This window comes from Rhinolophus ferrumequinum, chromosome 28 (assembly GCF_004115265.2).
Source record: "Rhinolophus ferrumequinum isolate MPI-CBG mRhiFer1 chromosome 28, mRhiFer1_v1.p, whole genome shotgun sequence".
In the NCBI taxonomy this organism is placed as follows: Eukaryota; Metazoa; Chordata; class Mammalia; order Chiroptera; family Rhinolophidae; genus Rhinolophus; species Rhinolophus ferrumequinum.
Window position 1 is genome coordinate 2,246,222 of NC_046311.1, and position 14,898 is coordinate 2,261,119.

At 42.6% G+C, this 14,898-nt stretch overlaps 1 protein-coding gene across 1 annotated transcript in view; it reads right to left on the reverse strand.

The window, feature by feature from the left end:
- Window positions 1–14,898, reverse strand: part of EFL1 (elongation factor like GTPase 1) — a 74,163-nt gene that overhangs the window by 19,459 nt on the left and 39,806 nt on the right. Inside the window, exons 16-17 of the mRNA XM_033100158.1 lie at window positions 7,839–7,970; window positions 2,552–2,699 (exon numbers count right to left, since the gene is read on the reverse strand). Of these exons, the coding sequence (XP_032956049.1) occupies window positions 2,552–2,699; window positions 7,839–7,970 (280 nt within the window). The remainder of the gene's footprint in view (window positions 1–2,551; window positions 2,700–7,838; window positions 7,971–14,898) is intronic.

A 14,898-nucleotide genomic window follows, 5' to 3' on the forward strand; every position in this document is an offset into this window, starting at 1 on the left:
CCTTGTCCTATTCTTGATCACAAAAGGAAAGCTTTCAAAAATGTCACCAGTAGGTATGTTTGCTATAGTTATTTTGACGATACTCTTTATCAGTTTAAGGAAATTCCCTTCTATCTGCAGTTTGCTGAGTTTTTTATCATGCATGAATACTGGATTTTATCAAGTGCTTTTCTTTTGTCCACTGAGATGATTTCTCTCCTTTTTTGCTATTAATCTGTTAAATTTACGTTGATTGGTATTTTTAACATTATCTGACTCTGAATTACTTTGATAGTTATAGGACTATCATTAGGTTTCCCATTTCTTCTTGGGTCAAATGTTTCTCGGAGTCTGTCCATTTCCTTTAAAATTAAAATTCATGGTATTCTCTTAGGTTTCTTGGTCCAGAACCAGCCATCTAATTCATTAAGATGCCCTAAAAACCTACATGACATTGGGTACTGGAGCGTGCGGTGGCCTTCTGTCAACACCACTGGACTCAGCTTCCTCAGGGGCCCTGTGGTACCCACCGCGCTCTCCCACAGTGGTCTGGCTGACTGCCATGCTAACCGCCCAGATGGTGCAAGAGGGCGGCTCCTCCCTGCCTGGGCCCCGGGTTCCGCTCTGAGCTCTGATGAGAACACTGAGCTTCAGCTTCAGCTTCAGCTTCGGACCAGCCCCAGGGCTACGGAAACTGTTTTGTTCAGGGGGCAGGTGTCAGCACTTTCAAAGATGAGGATTTTTAGAAAAAGCAGTTAACATTTCAGAATTTGTTAAGTATCTTATTAACGCAGTATATATTTTTTTGGAAAGCAGATGTATTATTGCTTTTATTATTTTCATTCAGTTTAGATTATTTTTAGGTATTTAGATATGGATAGTTTCTAAAAAAGTTTACAGAGAGTTTTCATAATGAATTATTTATGAAAATATTTTAATGCCATGTTAAGGGCCTATTTCTAGAAAACTAATTTCTCTTACTATAAAGTATACTCTTTTCTCCTGAGATTAAAAAGTACTCATGATGAAAACTGAGATAAAAATAAAAAACTCTAAGCAAAGAAATAAATAATTTGATTAAAATTAATTTTAGGCTTAAAGGGCAGTATTACTTGAACTGTCATTCTAAGTACCCAAAATATTTATTTTTAAAGAGCACTTAATGGCCTGAGAAACATAAGGTTGTTTAATGTGGATTTTAATCTGGTGCAAAGAGTGTGAAAAGGAAGTAATTTAGTCCAAAATAATATAATGTCTTAATACTTTTTTAAAAAACCCACTGATAATTATTTTAAAATATGTTATGCATTATGATTTATCCAAATATCATTATTCCCTAAACAACATTAGAACCTTCAGAAATGCCAAAGAAAATGGTAACGAATGTAAAAGGGGTGGAAGATCTACCTTCTGATTTAAAGGAGGAAAAAGCCACAGGCCCACGTTAAAACTGGAGAACAGAAATGACAACACGTCCAGTCTGGCAGGAGTTTGTACAGCGTCTCAAGTGGACGCCCGGCGGAGGCAGCTATCCTTACTCTGGACGGTTAGAGCATAGTGCTTGCCGTAGCCCTCCTCCTCCCACCTCCAATTCCACTGGGTGTTATAAGGAGTACATGAGGCAAATTGTGTTTAACACAATGATCAGCACGTAATAGTTAGGATATAATTATGTCATTTACAATTATTACTTCAGCTGTGATTATTAGAGCCCCCGAAATTTTAAAAATCGAAGGAAGGCTGTTATAGGACGATTCATCAAAGAAAACCAAGGGTCAATAAACACATTAAAGAAGTGTCAGTATCATCAGTCAGCACAGGAAATGCATACTAACAACGAAATGCCACCTTTCGAGCCAGCAACAATACTTCCAAAAGTTTACCCTAACCAGGTCATCAGAGCTGTGCGTGTAGATACCTGTGGATGCTTGAGAATGTACAGAATGACCAGGGATTTATGAAATGAATGCAATGGTGGCTAATTCTACACACTAACTGAATGATTTTTTTCTGTTTGTTGGTATTTTCCTAATGGCTACCAAGACACATACCTTGCCTTTGGAATAAAGAGGAAAAATGTTGTTTACAAACAGTGATTTGGGATGCATATTTTATGACACTTCCATATTCCCAAGAGAGAGAAATATCAAGATTTCCTGAAGGTGTACATGGCAGAGACCGCATCAATAGGGAAAGAAGTCAGTCCTAATCACAACCAAAGTTTACAAAAGATGATTTTTGGGGGGTCCTGATGTATGTGTGTGTGTGTGTGTGTGTGTGTGTGTGTGTCTAAAAACACATACATATGAAAATATTTTATGACAATATTTTATGTTAAATACTTTATGCTAAAAATGCAAAATTATTCAAGCATAGGAGTGAATGCTATTTGTCAGTTATTAAAAATTAAATCTATGATCCAATAACAAGTAACAGTTCATGTTTCAGGGCATTTCATTTTTCTCCAAAAAAGGAACCACAGTCTAAGTGTGAATGCTTTAGAAAACACGAAAACATCCATTGATTTTGGAGCTATCTTTACTCCTTCACTCCATCTTTACCATGAGCTAACCTTTCTTTTAAGTCGTCCAGGCATCGCTGAAGGTGGACTTCTCCTGCTGTGACTAAAACGTGCTCTCCCGTTTCCTGAATTAGAATTTGGACACAGGGATCAGCTTGGTTTAATAGCTTCATTCCTTTGACGAGCTGAGGCATTTCACCTAAGTTAATAAAATGAAATACTGATTATACACAATAGAAGGACTAATACAATCTAAAGACAATGTCCATGGCCACTGAAGGGAAAAGAACAATGAAATAAACTCTTAAAATAATGGCTTATTTCCCTTCCAAGTAACACAGCGATGTGAAGAAAACTACCTTCTGGTAATTTATTTGTACAGATAGCTAACATGAGACACATACAAGCTCATCAAAAATCCAAAGCTGATCCCTACACTTCTTCAAATACACATAAACTACCATCATTATTCCTGTGAATCCACCTAAACCTTATTACAAATGTACATACTATATGCCTAGAAATGTAACAGAACTCTTCCTCAAACAGTACCTATAAAATCCACAACTAAGCAAAAGAAGCATTAGATATGATAATCAATTCAAGAAACTGCTCCAGAGCCTCATATTTAAAATAATTACTTGTGAAACTGCTGCCCAAAGTGTGGATTTTAGAATGAAGCTGCCCCTTGGGTTGGCAGTAACACACAACGAGCCACTTTATAGGTGGGCTCCGGCATTTTCTGTGTTCTATTCTGCTTGTGTTCTTGGTACACACCTACTTTCCCCCACAGTTCCTGGGAGTGGAGGTGTGGATGGGGATTCTGGTCCACATTTTGGATGTAGCTGCATTTTCACCCCTTTCCATAGGCTCAAGGGCTACGGTTCACTCAAGACAGGCCCGAGGAAATTTCCTTACTACTTTAGCAGAGGCCGTGACTCTGAAGCCATTTTTATGCAGCCTTGTTTCACTTCTACTTTTCAGGGAAGCACTCAGCAATTCCTCAATGCTGGTTTTCGACATACCAAACAAACAAAACCACAGGCGCCTTCTGCAATCAGTGGTTTTCAATGTTATAAGGTTGATTATCCATATCTATTCTATGACTATTTATTTTTCCATATCTATTTTTTCAGATAAAGCTTTTCTAATAACTAACACTTTCATAAACAAGCTAACAGACAAGCACTTTACATATATCGTATGAACTCATTAGCTATGAGGCAGAGGTGATTACTGTTCTTGTTTTATAGATCAGCAGACAGGTAGAGAAAACAAGGAATTTGTGTCAAGGCCACAGTCACTGGCTTGGAAGCCTGCAGGCAGCTGGTCATGGAGCCCACACGCTGATGGGTGTCAGCACCCTTCTATTCAGCCAGTCCTGAGTTACACATGGGATGCACAAAGTCCTGAGGACAGAGCAGGATTTCACTGCATGCGGGGGTGACGGAGGGACGCTCATTTGTTCCTGTTCATCATGATACTTCTCTTTTGCCTAATTAAATGCATTTACAGATATTATCTAGTGTTACCTAACTTAACCTTCACATAATTTAAAACATGGTTTAAAAAGATTCCTGCAAAAAGACCACTGATAATGTGAATAACATAAGCACAAGGGAAAAATTAAAACAATGGCTGTCACTAGTATGAGAACCTCACAAATTCCAAAAAAAAAACCAAAAACACTTAAATTTGTCTTTTCGTGGTAAGAGTAACAGTTTAACAATAAGCAAAGAAGAAACTTTTTCAAAAAAGATTTGGAACATGCAGACAAAATTGTGAAAGTGTTTCAGTGGTAGTCACCTTGATGCCAGAAACAACATAAACCTCTTAAAATTGGGAGGCTGATTTTCCACCTGAGTAAAAATCTTCCAAATGAATAGACTGTGAAAGATATAGAAACTGACATCTTCTAATCAGTGAAAAACTGAGTGAGATCAGGAAGAATATTCAGTCTGCATTTCATCCAAACCACTGTATAAACTGGTAAACGGAATTTAAAATGGATATTAAGATTTAGTTAAGGCAGCCAATGCCTTTTTCCATTTGAATGAAGTAACTTTGTGAGGTGCCTTTTCCGGTGATAACCACCATTAAAATCACTGTTACAATAATGGAACCTAGAAGCAGAGCTCTGACTGGCTGCATCACAGTGGTAAGACCTGCAAGCCTAACGAAGCATTACTGTGACACCAACCTCCCAGGTGGCCCCAGTCACCCTGCCCCCCGATGCCACATTCCTGTGCAGTGGTTCCCCCACAGTGAATGAACAGGACACTGCAGACATAACGTGGGACTCCCAGGGCACGGGAGCTCTGCCGTAGTGTCCTGGACTGCTCGCGAAAGCCAGCCACCACGCTACGCTGCGGGACACTCGAGCAGCCATGTGGACGGGGCCCTGTGGAGATGTGTGAGGTCCCAGACAGCACCAACGTGCGAGCCCAGGTGAGCTGAGCATCCGCAAGTCTAGTTAAAGCTCCAAATGTGCAGCCCACGCTGATACATGACTGCAGCTGCCTGAGAGATCCCCACGCTGAGCCCTCCCCAGATTCCTGACCAAAGGAACTGTGAAAAGCAATAAATGATTATTGTTGTTTCAAGCTACTGCATTGTGGAGTAATGTGTTACACACAGTATTAGATAATATAAACCACAATCATAAATAATACATATACCTATGTATACACACCATATATCTCTACATCAAATACAAATATAATTATTTTAAAGACAGTTATTTCATTTCCATGTCAATTTTTACAATTTTTACTTTATACTTAATAAAGTACGTGAAGCATGTATCTATATAAACATATATAGAAAGGGCTTTTGTTCTTTTTTAACTGATGTGGAAGAAGGAAGAGAGAATTCTGGAAACCAATGACTCTGACCTCGGGTAAACAGGATTTCTTGGCTTCCTGAAGGTGAAGTTAGGAACAGTCCCCAAGGCTGGGCTGGAGACCTGACTCCACCACTTACTAACTGCTAACTGGAAGGCTAACTGGGCAAGTTAACTAACGCCTCTAAGCCTCAGTTTACCTCCTGTGAAGATGAGGATGAAAACCAGCAGAGGGCTGCTGAACATTACATGAAATAATCGAAGTAAAATCCTTAGTGTGGGCATGGAGTAAAGACCAATGACGATGATGAAAATGATGTCGGCTTCAGGACACCCCGAGTTCTCTGTGTTTGGGCACTGGATTTTGAGCAAATACAGGGGCATGGAACAGAGGGGTGGCCACCGTGACATTCTGACCCCAGCGTGGGAAATCAGTGAGAGAAGAGTGAAAGAACAAATGCTCACATTACTTCACACCTGAAGAGTAAAAAGGTCTTGTAGATTAGTCAACCAGTTTGTCAGTAGAAAGAGAAGAGGGCCTGGGGATGCAGGTTCTATTCAGAAGCAAACAGTGCTTCTGTCCAGCCTCGGGGCCAGTGTCACCGGGGAGTCTTGGGACAGGAGGGCGGACACCCCACTAGTCAGTAGACTCGCAACCCCGAGGGAGGGGCTTCTGCCCCAGTAAGTAACTAGGGCAAAGAGTGAACAGATGGTAAATTCCCTGAGAACTCACAGGAAAGAGGACACATCAGAGAAGTGCTCCGACATTCTAAGTGTAAAGTGAGATGGTGACATTCTACCAACACCAAGAAGACAAAACAATGAGTTTCAAACTCAGACCCTGAAATACACGAACAGGGCGGGTACTTCAGTGACACAATCAAGAATACGCATGGTTAATGCAGCAAAAACAATATCCTCCACGGGAAAAAGTGGCAGCGCTCCTTTTAAAATGGCGAAGAAAAGCGTGTGCCCCTCCTAATCATTTGAGTTTATGTTTTACCAAGTTCAGGAAAAAATCTAATGAAACACATGTGAGGAAATCAAGTTTGGCATCCAGACAGATAATCCTCAATAATTCTATGTACTAGATCACCTCATGTAGGAAAGGAAATGAATGTTCCTGAGGGTCTGCCATGGGACAGGAAGTCATCCCCGGGGGCTGAGGCGGGACGCAAGCCGCTCGGGCTGGGCTCTTACTTGGCTGGGTAACAGCGTGGAGAGCACACAACCATCAAACAGACTTCAACAATTATGAATTTCCATTAGAACATTATGGCTTAAATTATCAGCTATTTTTTTAATCCCTATTTAAAAATTTTAGATCCAAGTGGAAAAGAATTAAGTGAGAAATAAAATATAAACACTAAAAACACCTAAGAATAAACCATAGTTGCCAGACTCAAATGGCACAGCTTGAATTAAACTGAGCTGTCCTGTACTGAAATGCTTTAGTGCTGGAGGCAGCTGACAATGGCCAGAGCCAGCCCAGCAAGTAGAATAAAAGGACAAGCCACGAGGGGCCCCCAGGGAGGAAGCAGGCATGACGGAGAATGGGGCGAGTCCACGCGGCCACCGAGTGCTGTCTGCATGCTGACCGCCCAGAGGAATGCCTGTCTCTCAGGCCCAAGGCACAGCGGGCCATTTACTAGGACTGAACCCCAAAGCCAGAGACACAGCCCTGGAAGGACCAGCTCCGGGGCCCAGGCGTCCTCACTGGCTAAGGATACAAGTATGTCTTAGAACCGGCGACAGAGACAGGCTTTCAGAAGGCCGCAGCTCTGGGGGGGCGAGGAGGGACACACAGGTGCTGGGGTAACGAGGCCAGTACACACCCCGACAGAAAAGTAGCATGTACACATCTGTTCTCTGGCTCCTTCCCTGACCACCAGGAAACACTGGGGACAGCAAAGTCGCAGGGAATCAGGGGTTAGCGACAGGCACGGAAACGAAGTACAGGAGTTAATGAGGCTTCGCCAGGCAAACGGTATAAACCAAAGACAAGGACAGTGTGACCACATGGCATGGCGTGTGGGTGTCACGTGGCCAGGGGAATGGCAAAGCGCCTCATCTGTCTAACCAGACAGGAAACGCTCAGTGTCCAGATAACCTAGCAAACCTGGAGGGAAGGGGCAGACCATGGATTCTGAACCAGGGAGCGTGATGTAGGATTCTAAGAACCAGCCCCACAGAACGTGAGCTTTGCCCAGGCACCACCTGTGCCAGCCTTCTGGGGAATGCAGAGATGGCCTGTCTCTGCCTCAAGGACACAGGCTGGCTGGAGAGCAAAGGTGCCTAACTACGCCATGCTCCTAAGACAGATGGTAGGTTCCCTTTGAAGAGTTGGTGGTCTGTACGGCCCCCTGGCTTCTCTTCTATTCCTGCATGAAAATGCACAGTACGCTGCTGAAGCAAATTGTGAGGAAGCAAGTCTTAAATGTATACACTTAAACAGTGTCAGGAACATCGCATGCTTTTCAAAACAAGTCATCTTACTTGGGTGTTTTGGTTCAACAGCAACCCTCACAATCGGGGTGGCTTCAAAGTTGAGCGGTATGAACGGCGGGCAGGATGGCAGGCTACACAGCGTTGCAGATTTCAGCACGAAGTCTTGAAGGCCCCCTATTCCTGCAGGGAGGAAAAGATCCACGGGGTCAACAAAACGTGAGAGATCCTGACCTTACATTAGAAAAACAACAGCACCAACCCAGTCTACACGTCCTAGCAGCCAACGGGCATTCTACTTGTGCATCTTCGGCTCAGACACAATTCAGGAAAGGAAACAAGTTTGCTGCCTTCAGTTGACAAATGGATGTAAAGGAACAGGGGTAATGGCATGTCACACAACCGAACCTTCAGCCCGGTGGAGGGGAGCGGAAGCAGAGGCTTCTGACGTGCAAGCCTGGAAGGCGGTTTGGAGGTTTCTTTTTAGCTGACCACACGGTATGGCACCCCACGCGCCCAACACCTCCACCTGAACGCATCCAGAATCCACCATCTCACTGCATGAAGGGGTAGATCCAACTGTGAGAAAATCTTTCTCACGTTATGCTAAAACCTGTTTCCCCCCTTCTCTACACATTCTTAGTTCAGTTCTCCAAAGATCCACTGAAAACATACTTCTGCTTTCACCAGTTACTCTGTGGATTTTGAAGGCATTTGTCAGATCCTTTCAACCTTTCTCTACGGCATTAGCTCCTTGAACTGTTCAGCTTATATGTACAGTTTCCAGACCTTCTGATTACCACACCTTTCGTGTGCAGGAGGCCCTCTTCAGACTGAAGTTTCCGAGTACTAAATTCAGTCCCTGTGCCCCAAGTGTACTGATTGGTCACGCTGTGAGTTTCCTATTACTGTACCTCTTGGACCAGCACACAGAGGTCTCACCTGGCCACAGCTTTGTTAACTTTCTCCACTGGTACCATGATGCAACATGCCCAGGTCTGCCCAAGTTTCCACCGAGTCCACCTGAACTAGCATCTCCCATGAAGCCAGGGGTTTAGGAAAACCCCACAATAAATATTCTCTTGCAAACTTCATCCATCCTGCTTCTGACCTCTGACCAAGCATGCATTTCCTTCCTGCACACACAGCACATGGTTTCAATGAAAAGATAAAGCTGGTCTCTCCCTCCATATCACCAGGGATTCAGGCTGCAGATGGTCAGGATATTCTGAACATGGTCTCTTTGAACTTCTGGTTTACATTTTGCTGTTCAAATTACCAAACCTATTCTTGCTACTTAGATATGCCCAGATTTGTGAATGTGATTATAATTCCCCCCAAAATAATAAAAGTCAGGACTACAGTATTCCTAGTCAAGATTTAATAATTTATGGGAAAAGCGATGCTCCAAAGACAGTCAAAAACTCACGACCTACTACATCTCCCCGTTTTTATTTATTTTAAATATAATTTTAAAATCCAGCAAAGAGACCATTAAGATTTTTTGAGTGCATCACAATACAGTGATTTAAAAATCACTTTGAGAGTTTCTTGATATACTATCAGATAATAATTAAGTGTACAACTTGATATTTATTTACACAAAACAGCTTAAAACAAAGTTTTTGTTTTTAAAATACTATCAAGTACAACTTTGAAAATAAAAAAAGAACAGCATACCCATAATCACAGTTCTAATGTTGTCACTATTTCCGTTTTCTCCCTCCTCTATTGGCACACATAATTTATATATTATACATAATGTCCGTATCATTTTTTATCCTTTCACTTTCAATTTGGTTGCCTAAGAATTATAACAAGGAGGAATAATTCCTTCCTATAAAGTACATTTTCTATGGCATTTTACTTGGGATTGGGGGTGAAGGACATATTCCTTCAAGGGCACCATTTCAGACTTTCTAGAAGTGATAGTTCAGGAAAAAAAATCTGAAATTACCATGGCATTGATTTGTTTCAAGGATTAAAGAGGGTGCATGTTGTTTTTTTTTTAAATGTTTATCAAAAAAGGGCATATAGCTTAAATGAGAGAAAGAGAGAACAGGAATATGGGTGTGAAAGCAATTTATGAAATACCAAGAATTCTAGCTCGTTTTTATACAAACACCAGTAACTGCTGTCTGACTACAGATAAATGACCCAAGTCCTCTCTGGTCCTGATTCTTCTCTACACAAGTACATTTTGATACACACGGGTGTGAACTCCAGCGCACACACTGGAGAACAGATGACAACACCCAGTAAATGCTGAGTTCTTCCCACTGGTACACACAGGCCCTTGCCAGGCTATGGACCACACCCTTCAAATGCTTCTTAGTCAAACATCAGCATCTGCAAACACTACCCGGCCAAAATGTTTTCCCAGCTCTCTGTAATGTTTCCCTTTAAGGAGCATCTTTCACGTGTCACCTTTTATGAGAGGAGACTAAAAAAATTGTGTGGGGCCTGAGAGATGGATGCCTTCTGCTGACTCTTTCCTAGTCTCCCTGTTGCACAGGTTGAATCAATCTGGGATGCGGTCATCCTGGCAGGCAGGGGGATGGTGAAATCATTGCTGAATTCTAACACTGCTTCCTGGGGACAAGCCCGCTGGCTGTGTGGACGGAGAACACATTACTGTCTTCGGCAAGTTTGGATTCGTCAAGTGTGCTGTCATTGCCGGTACAAAAACATTACTGGAATGAAAGGAAAAGAAGCTCTGTGGGGGAATATGTGAACGCTCTAGCAGAATAGGGTCTCCTAATCATCAAAGCTTTATTTCAAACCAGCTTTACCATTATTACATCCAAGAACCACCAACCTGTTCCACTTCATCTGTTAAACACTTCATTAATTCATGCCTGAGTTAATGAATCCCTTTAAACCTTCCCAGGAAACGAAGGTATATATCAGGGACATCCACAGAGCCTCCGGCCACGACCTCGGTAGGGACACGAGGATTCAGACGAGTGGAACAAAGGTGCAGGTTCCCAGGGTGGTGGGAATCTAGGACCCTTGGTTTGGGAAGACCACCTGCTCTAGGATCTTCTGTCTTTGGATACTGAAGAAGTCCACGTCCTCTGCTCCTAATTGTATGTCCTTATTCTGTATCTTTCACCGAAACTCAGACTCGGCTCTGACTCCACTACAACGGATCTCAGGGGATCCGCGCACTTTCTAACTCTCGCCAGTTAGGTAGGCAGGTAGGTACCTAAATCTAAAACAGGCCTTTTCCAAGCCTGCGTGCCTGGCATCTCCAAAGCAGACCAGGATTGCTTAGCTAAGGTTTTCAGAGGATTGGTCAAGTCTGTCCAGCACGCTTGCTAAACAAGTCCATTAATCAACTGCCCTTTGGCTTCTTGGTGTTATAGGAGGCTCCAGGGAAAAGTCTTGCAACGATGACATCACTATGTCAGGTTTTTTTTTTTTCCTCCTCAGAGGGACAGATGGAACTCATAACAGCTAATAATAGTGCTTAAGCAAGTTACATCAAGATCTGGGGCCCTTTTGTCAGAAGACAGACCATAGTAAATGCAAAAATTATACTTAAAGAATCAAAAAATTTTTTTTAGAAATGTGTGGGCTTGCTATCTTTGTCTATTCAAGAATAGGCAGCAACTTGCCCTTCTGTGTCCTGGACCAGACAAGACTTGTAACTGTGTGTCATTACAGGGTCTCCATTTCTGCCCCAAGGAAAGATCATGGGGAAGCCAGAGCACCTCCATTCCTGCAGGAACAGACTGAGTCCACAAAGCCTGGCTCTCACCAAGGGAATTACACAGCCGGGAGGTCTCAGACTAAAACTGTGGAAGAAATTCCATCCTGGGCCTGGAAGCAGAGCAGCGCACCTGAATGCTGCCTAGTTTGTATTTCAAAGCGAACCAAGGGTGGGCAGGCAGGCAGTGAAAGGAGTCTCCTGGTTGTGGCTTGGTGTCACACCAAGACAGAAAGGAGCTACACAAGCTAGTCTGGGGGAAGGAGGTAGCACGTAATTAATCAATTAAAATATTTAAAAATCGTGTCTTCTATTAGAACCGAAATAGATGGGAAGAACTGACAGGAGTTAGTCGTGTAATGGAGGGGAAGGGAATTGCAGGCCAGGCACACAGCATATAAAAGTCCTGGAGTGTCCTGGGAACCCCAAGTCATTCAGAAAACCTAGGGCACAGAGTACACATGAGGGGCTGGAAAAACACGAGGCTGAAGGTAACATAGAGATTATTAAGGGATTTGAATATCACGCTACGTTTAGACTTTACTCTGAAGGCCACAGGTGTGGAGGGACGTGGATGAATGAGAGACAACTGAGGGGGAGCTGGCAAGTCTTGGTGGCTATTAGGAGTTGGGAAGATGGGGCAAGGAGGAAACAAGGATAAAATCCAGATTTCCGACTTGGAAAAGCAAGCAGATGATTACTTGTTCAAAGCATTTCTCTACTCTTTTAGGTTTATATTTTTTTCCTATCATTTGTATTAGTTCTTTATACAATAATATTCTCCTTCCTATCATAGTTTCCTCCGGAGTATACTTTCCATTTTTATCTCGTCATTATTTTTCCACTCTAGTATCTTTCTGAGCCTTTTCTACTTGGTGTCTAAGCTTAAAAACTTAGAAAGTCATGCTTTCAAATAACTGATCAATATTGATTCAACTTTCTATTAGTTTTCCCGTGATTCAGTCTTGAGGCACAGGCATTTCATAATGTGTCTTCAATGAACATGTGAACATGAGCACAGTTCTGTCCTCAGAGCTTGTATCTGGAGGGTGACAACGGGGACAACGAGGCAATCGTCATATGACGTGATAAAAGTTACAACGGAAAAAGCACACGGCTTGTTCGTGTGGCGAGAGACACTGAAAGTTATAGACTTCTCCCAGAGAAGCCTCCGTACAGGAGCAGCGTGTCATCTCTGCACATGTTGCCGGAGGAGGGTGTGGAGGTGGGGAAACTGCACCCCGCCGGCCCAAGTGAGAAGCGAGTCGCTGCGGAGCACAGAGCATGACGGAGAAGACATTTCTATCCCGCTCATTTCCACTTCCCCGGGATCCTGCAACTGCCGTCGTGTCTTTTCTTTAGTCAGCATGCATTCTTGTGACATTCCATTTGGAATCCGAGGACCCTGAATATAATTACAGCTCTGACCTTCTGCCAGCTACCTCACCTCTCCCAAGTTTTAGTTTCCACATGCACACACACAAGGGATACATGTGGTACAGGGTTACTGTAAGACAATCACAGAGTACGCACTCAGTAAGCGCCGCAGTGGCCGTGGGGGGGAATAGTCACCGAGGTAGCTGTTTTACTACTAGATATGTACATTTTAATATCTACTGTTAACTAGTAAACTGTAAAGAAGGATGTAGTAACTACTCTGAGGCACAAATTCATACTCGCAATCAGATCCAGCTATGAACTTTGTATCCTTCTCACTGACCTAAATTCATACTGTACATAATAACACATCATTTGAAGTAATGTTCCTTCAAGATGTGCATTCCAACTCAAAGGATTTAAATAAATGGGAAACATACAAAGTTTAACACATACGAAAGCATAAAATGCCTTGTATAGTTTAATGCTGAAAATTTAAGATATAAAATGAAAAAAAGAGAGAGGTATGGCTTTACACAACCAGGAACTTATAACCTGATTTCTTCTACCTTTAAACTCAACATATTTCCAGGAAGCAGAGTCACTTCTGGATGAAATGGAACTTCATCACAAGTACACAAAAGATCCTGATTGAAACGATCAAAGAAAGAAAACTAAGAAAAACCTGGATGAATAGGGAAACTGGAGAATGTCACTTCAAACTATGAGTTATTTCTCTTAGCTATGGGACAGATTAAAGAAGAATAGCAAGAGTCAGTTTGTAACTCTTTTCTTGAGAAAATAACAACATAAGAAAAACAAAGCATAGACAGTGTAGTAATGGTGGTCTATTTGATAGCAGACCAGTGGAAATGAATGAAGAGCCCACACGGAAATGACAAAGGGGCATCAGTAGCAGAAAGGAGGGCCTATTCAGTAAACAGCATTTGGTACCGGGGGGGTGGGGTGGGGGGGCATTTCTGGATGGGGTCCCCTACTTGCACTTCGTGGGCAGGCCCAGGGACAAGGGCCTTGCAGTGTGTGGAAATGTCCCACACAAAGAATTTCCCCAAGTTGCATGGCTTTTGAGAATTCTGCTGGACAAACATGTTTGTAATGACTTGCCTTAAATCCAACTCCCTCCATTTTAATAAGGAAGCAGTTTTTGCACAGTTTGATATACACTGAATTTTCAGGAACTTTGTTCTGAAAAATGAGCTGTTCTTTTTACTAACAGTCATCAGTGCTACATGTCTACATCAAACTGCGTCTGTAGCTGTCACATCCACGTGGCTGCCAGCCAGTATAATCAAACTGGGACATTTACATACGGCAATGGACTTGATTTTACTGTAAATTACTTCCCTTCCTTGAATTTATGCTTGATATCGCAGGTAAGGTATTGTATTGATGTTTTTGAAATTAGGTTGGCGGATAAATTTATTTTGTCTTTCAAGGTCATTTTTAAGTGGATGTTCATTATACACTACTTTTACAATTATAAAAAAACTTTTTTAAACCAGAGGTTAAAAAAAGAAAACCACCGGCCTTTCTGTGGCTTCTGTACCTTGAATGCTTGCATTGTTTGAAGGACCACTCAGCAGTAAACCCTGGGATTCTGCTGTAAACGCACTCCATTTGCATTAATCAATTTCGTAACTGAAGCTGGGCCGTCACCTCTGAACTGCCAGACTTGGATCTCCCTGGTGCCTGGTGCCCGCAGAGGGAGGCTTGGGTTCCCACCTGATAGGGAGCTGGAATGCTTCTTGGGGTGAACCGAGGTCCCGAGAGTGAGCAGCTGACCGCCCTAGACTGAAGGCCCTGTTCAGTCTTACAGCCACAGGGAGACCCTAATCGTCTGATCCACTCCCAGGCCACCCTGGGCCTGCGTCACCTGATGCCACCCCTGTGTCCTTCACCATCTATAACAAACACTTTTCCACTGGTTAGTTTTTACTCAAAGTCAATCTGGAATTATGTAAATTGGAGGGTCCTACAGAACCTTAGAGTCTAACATATTGT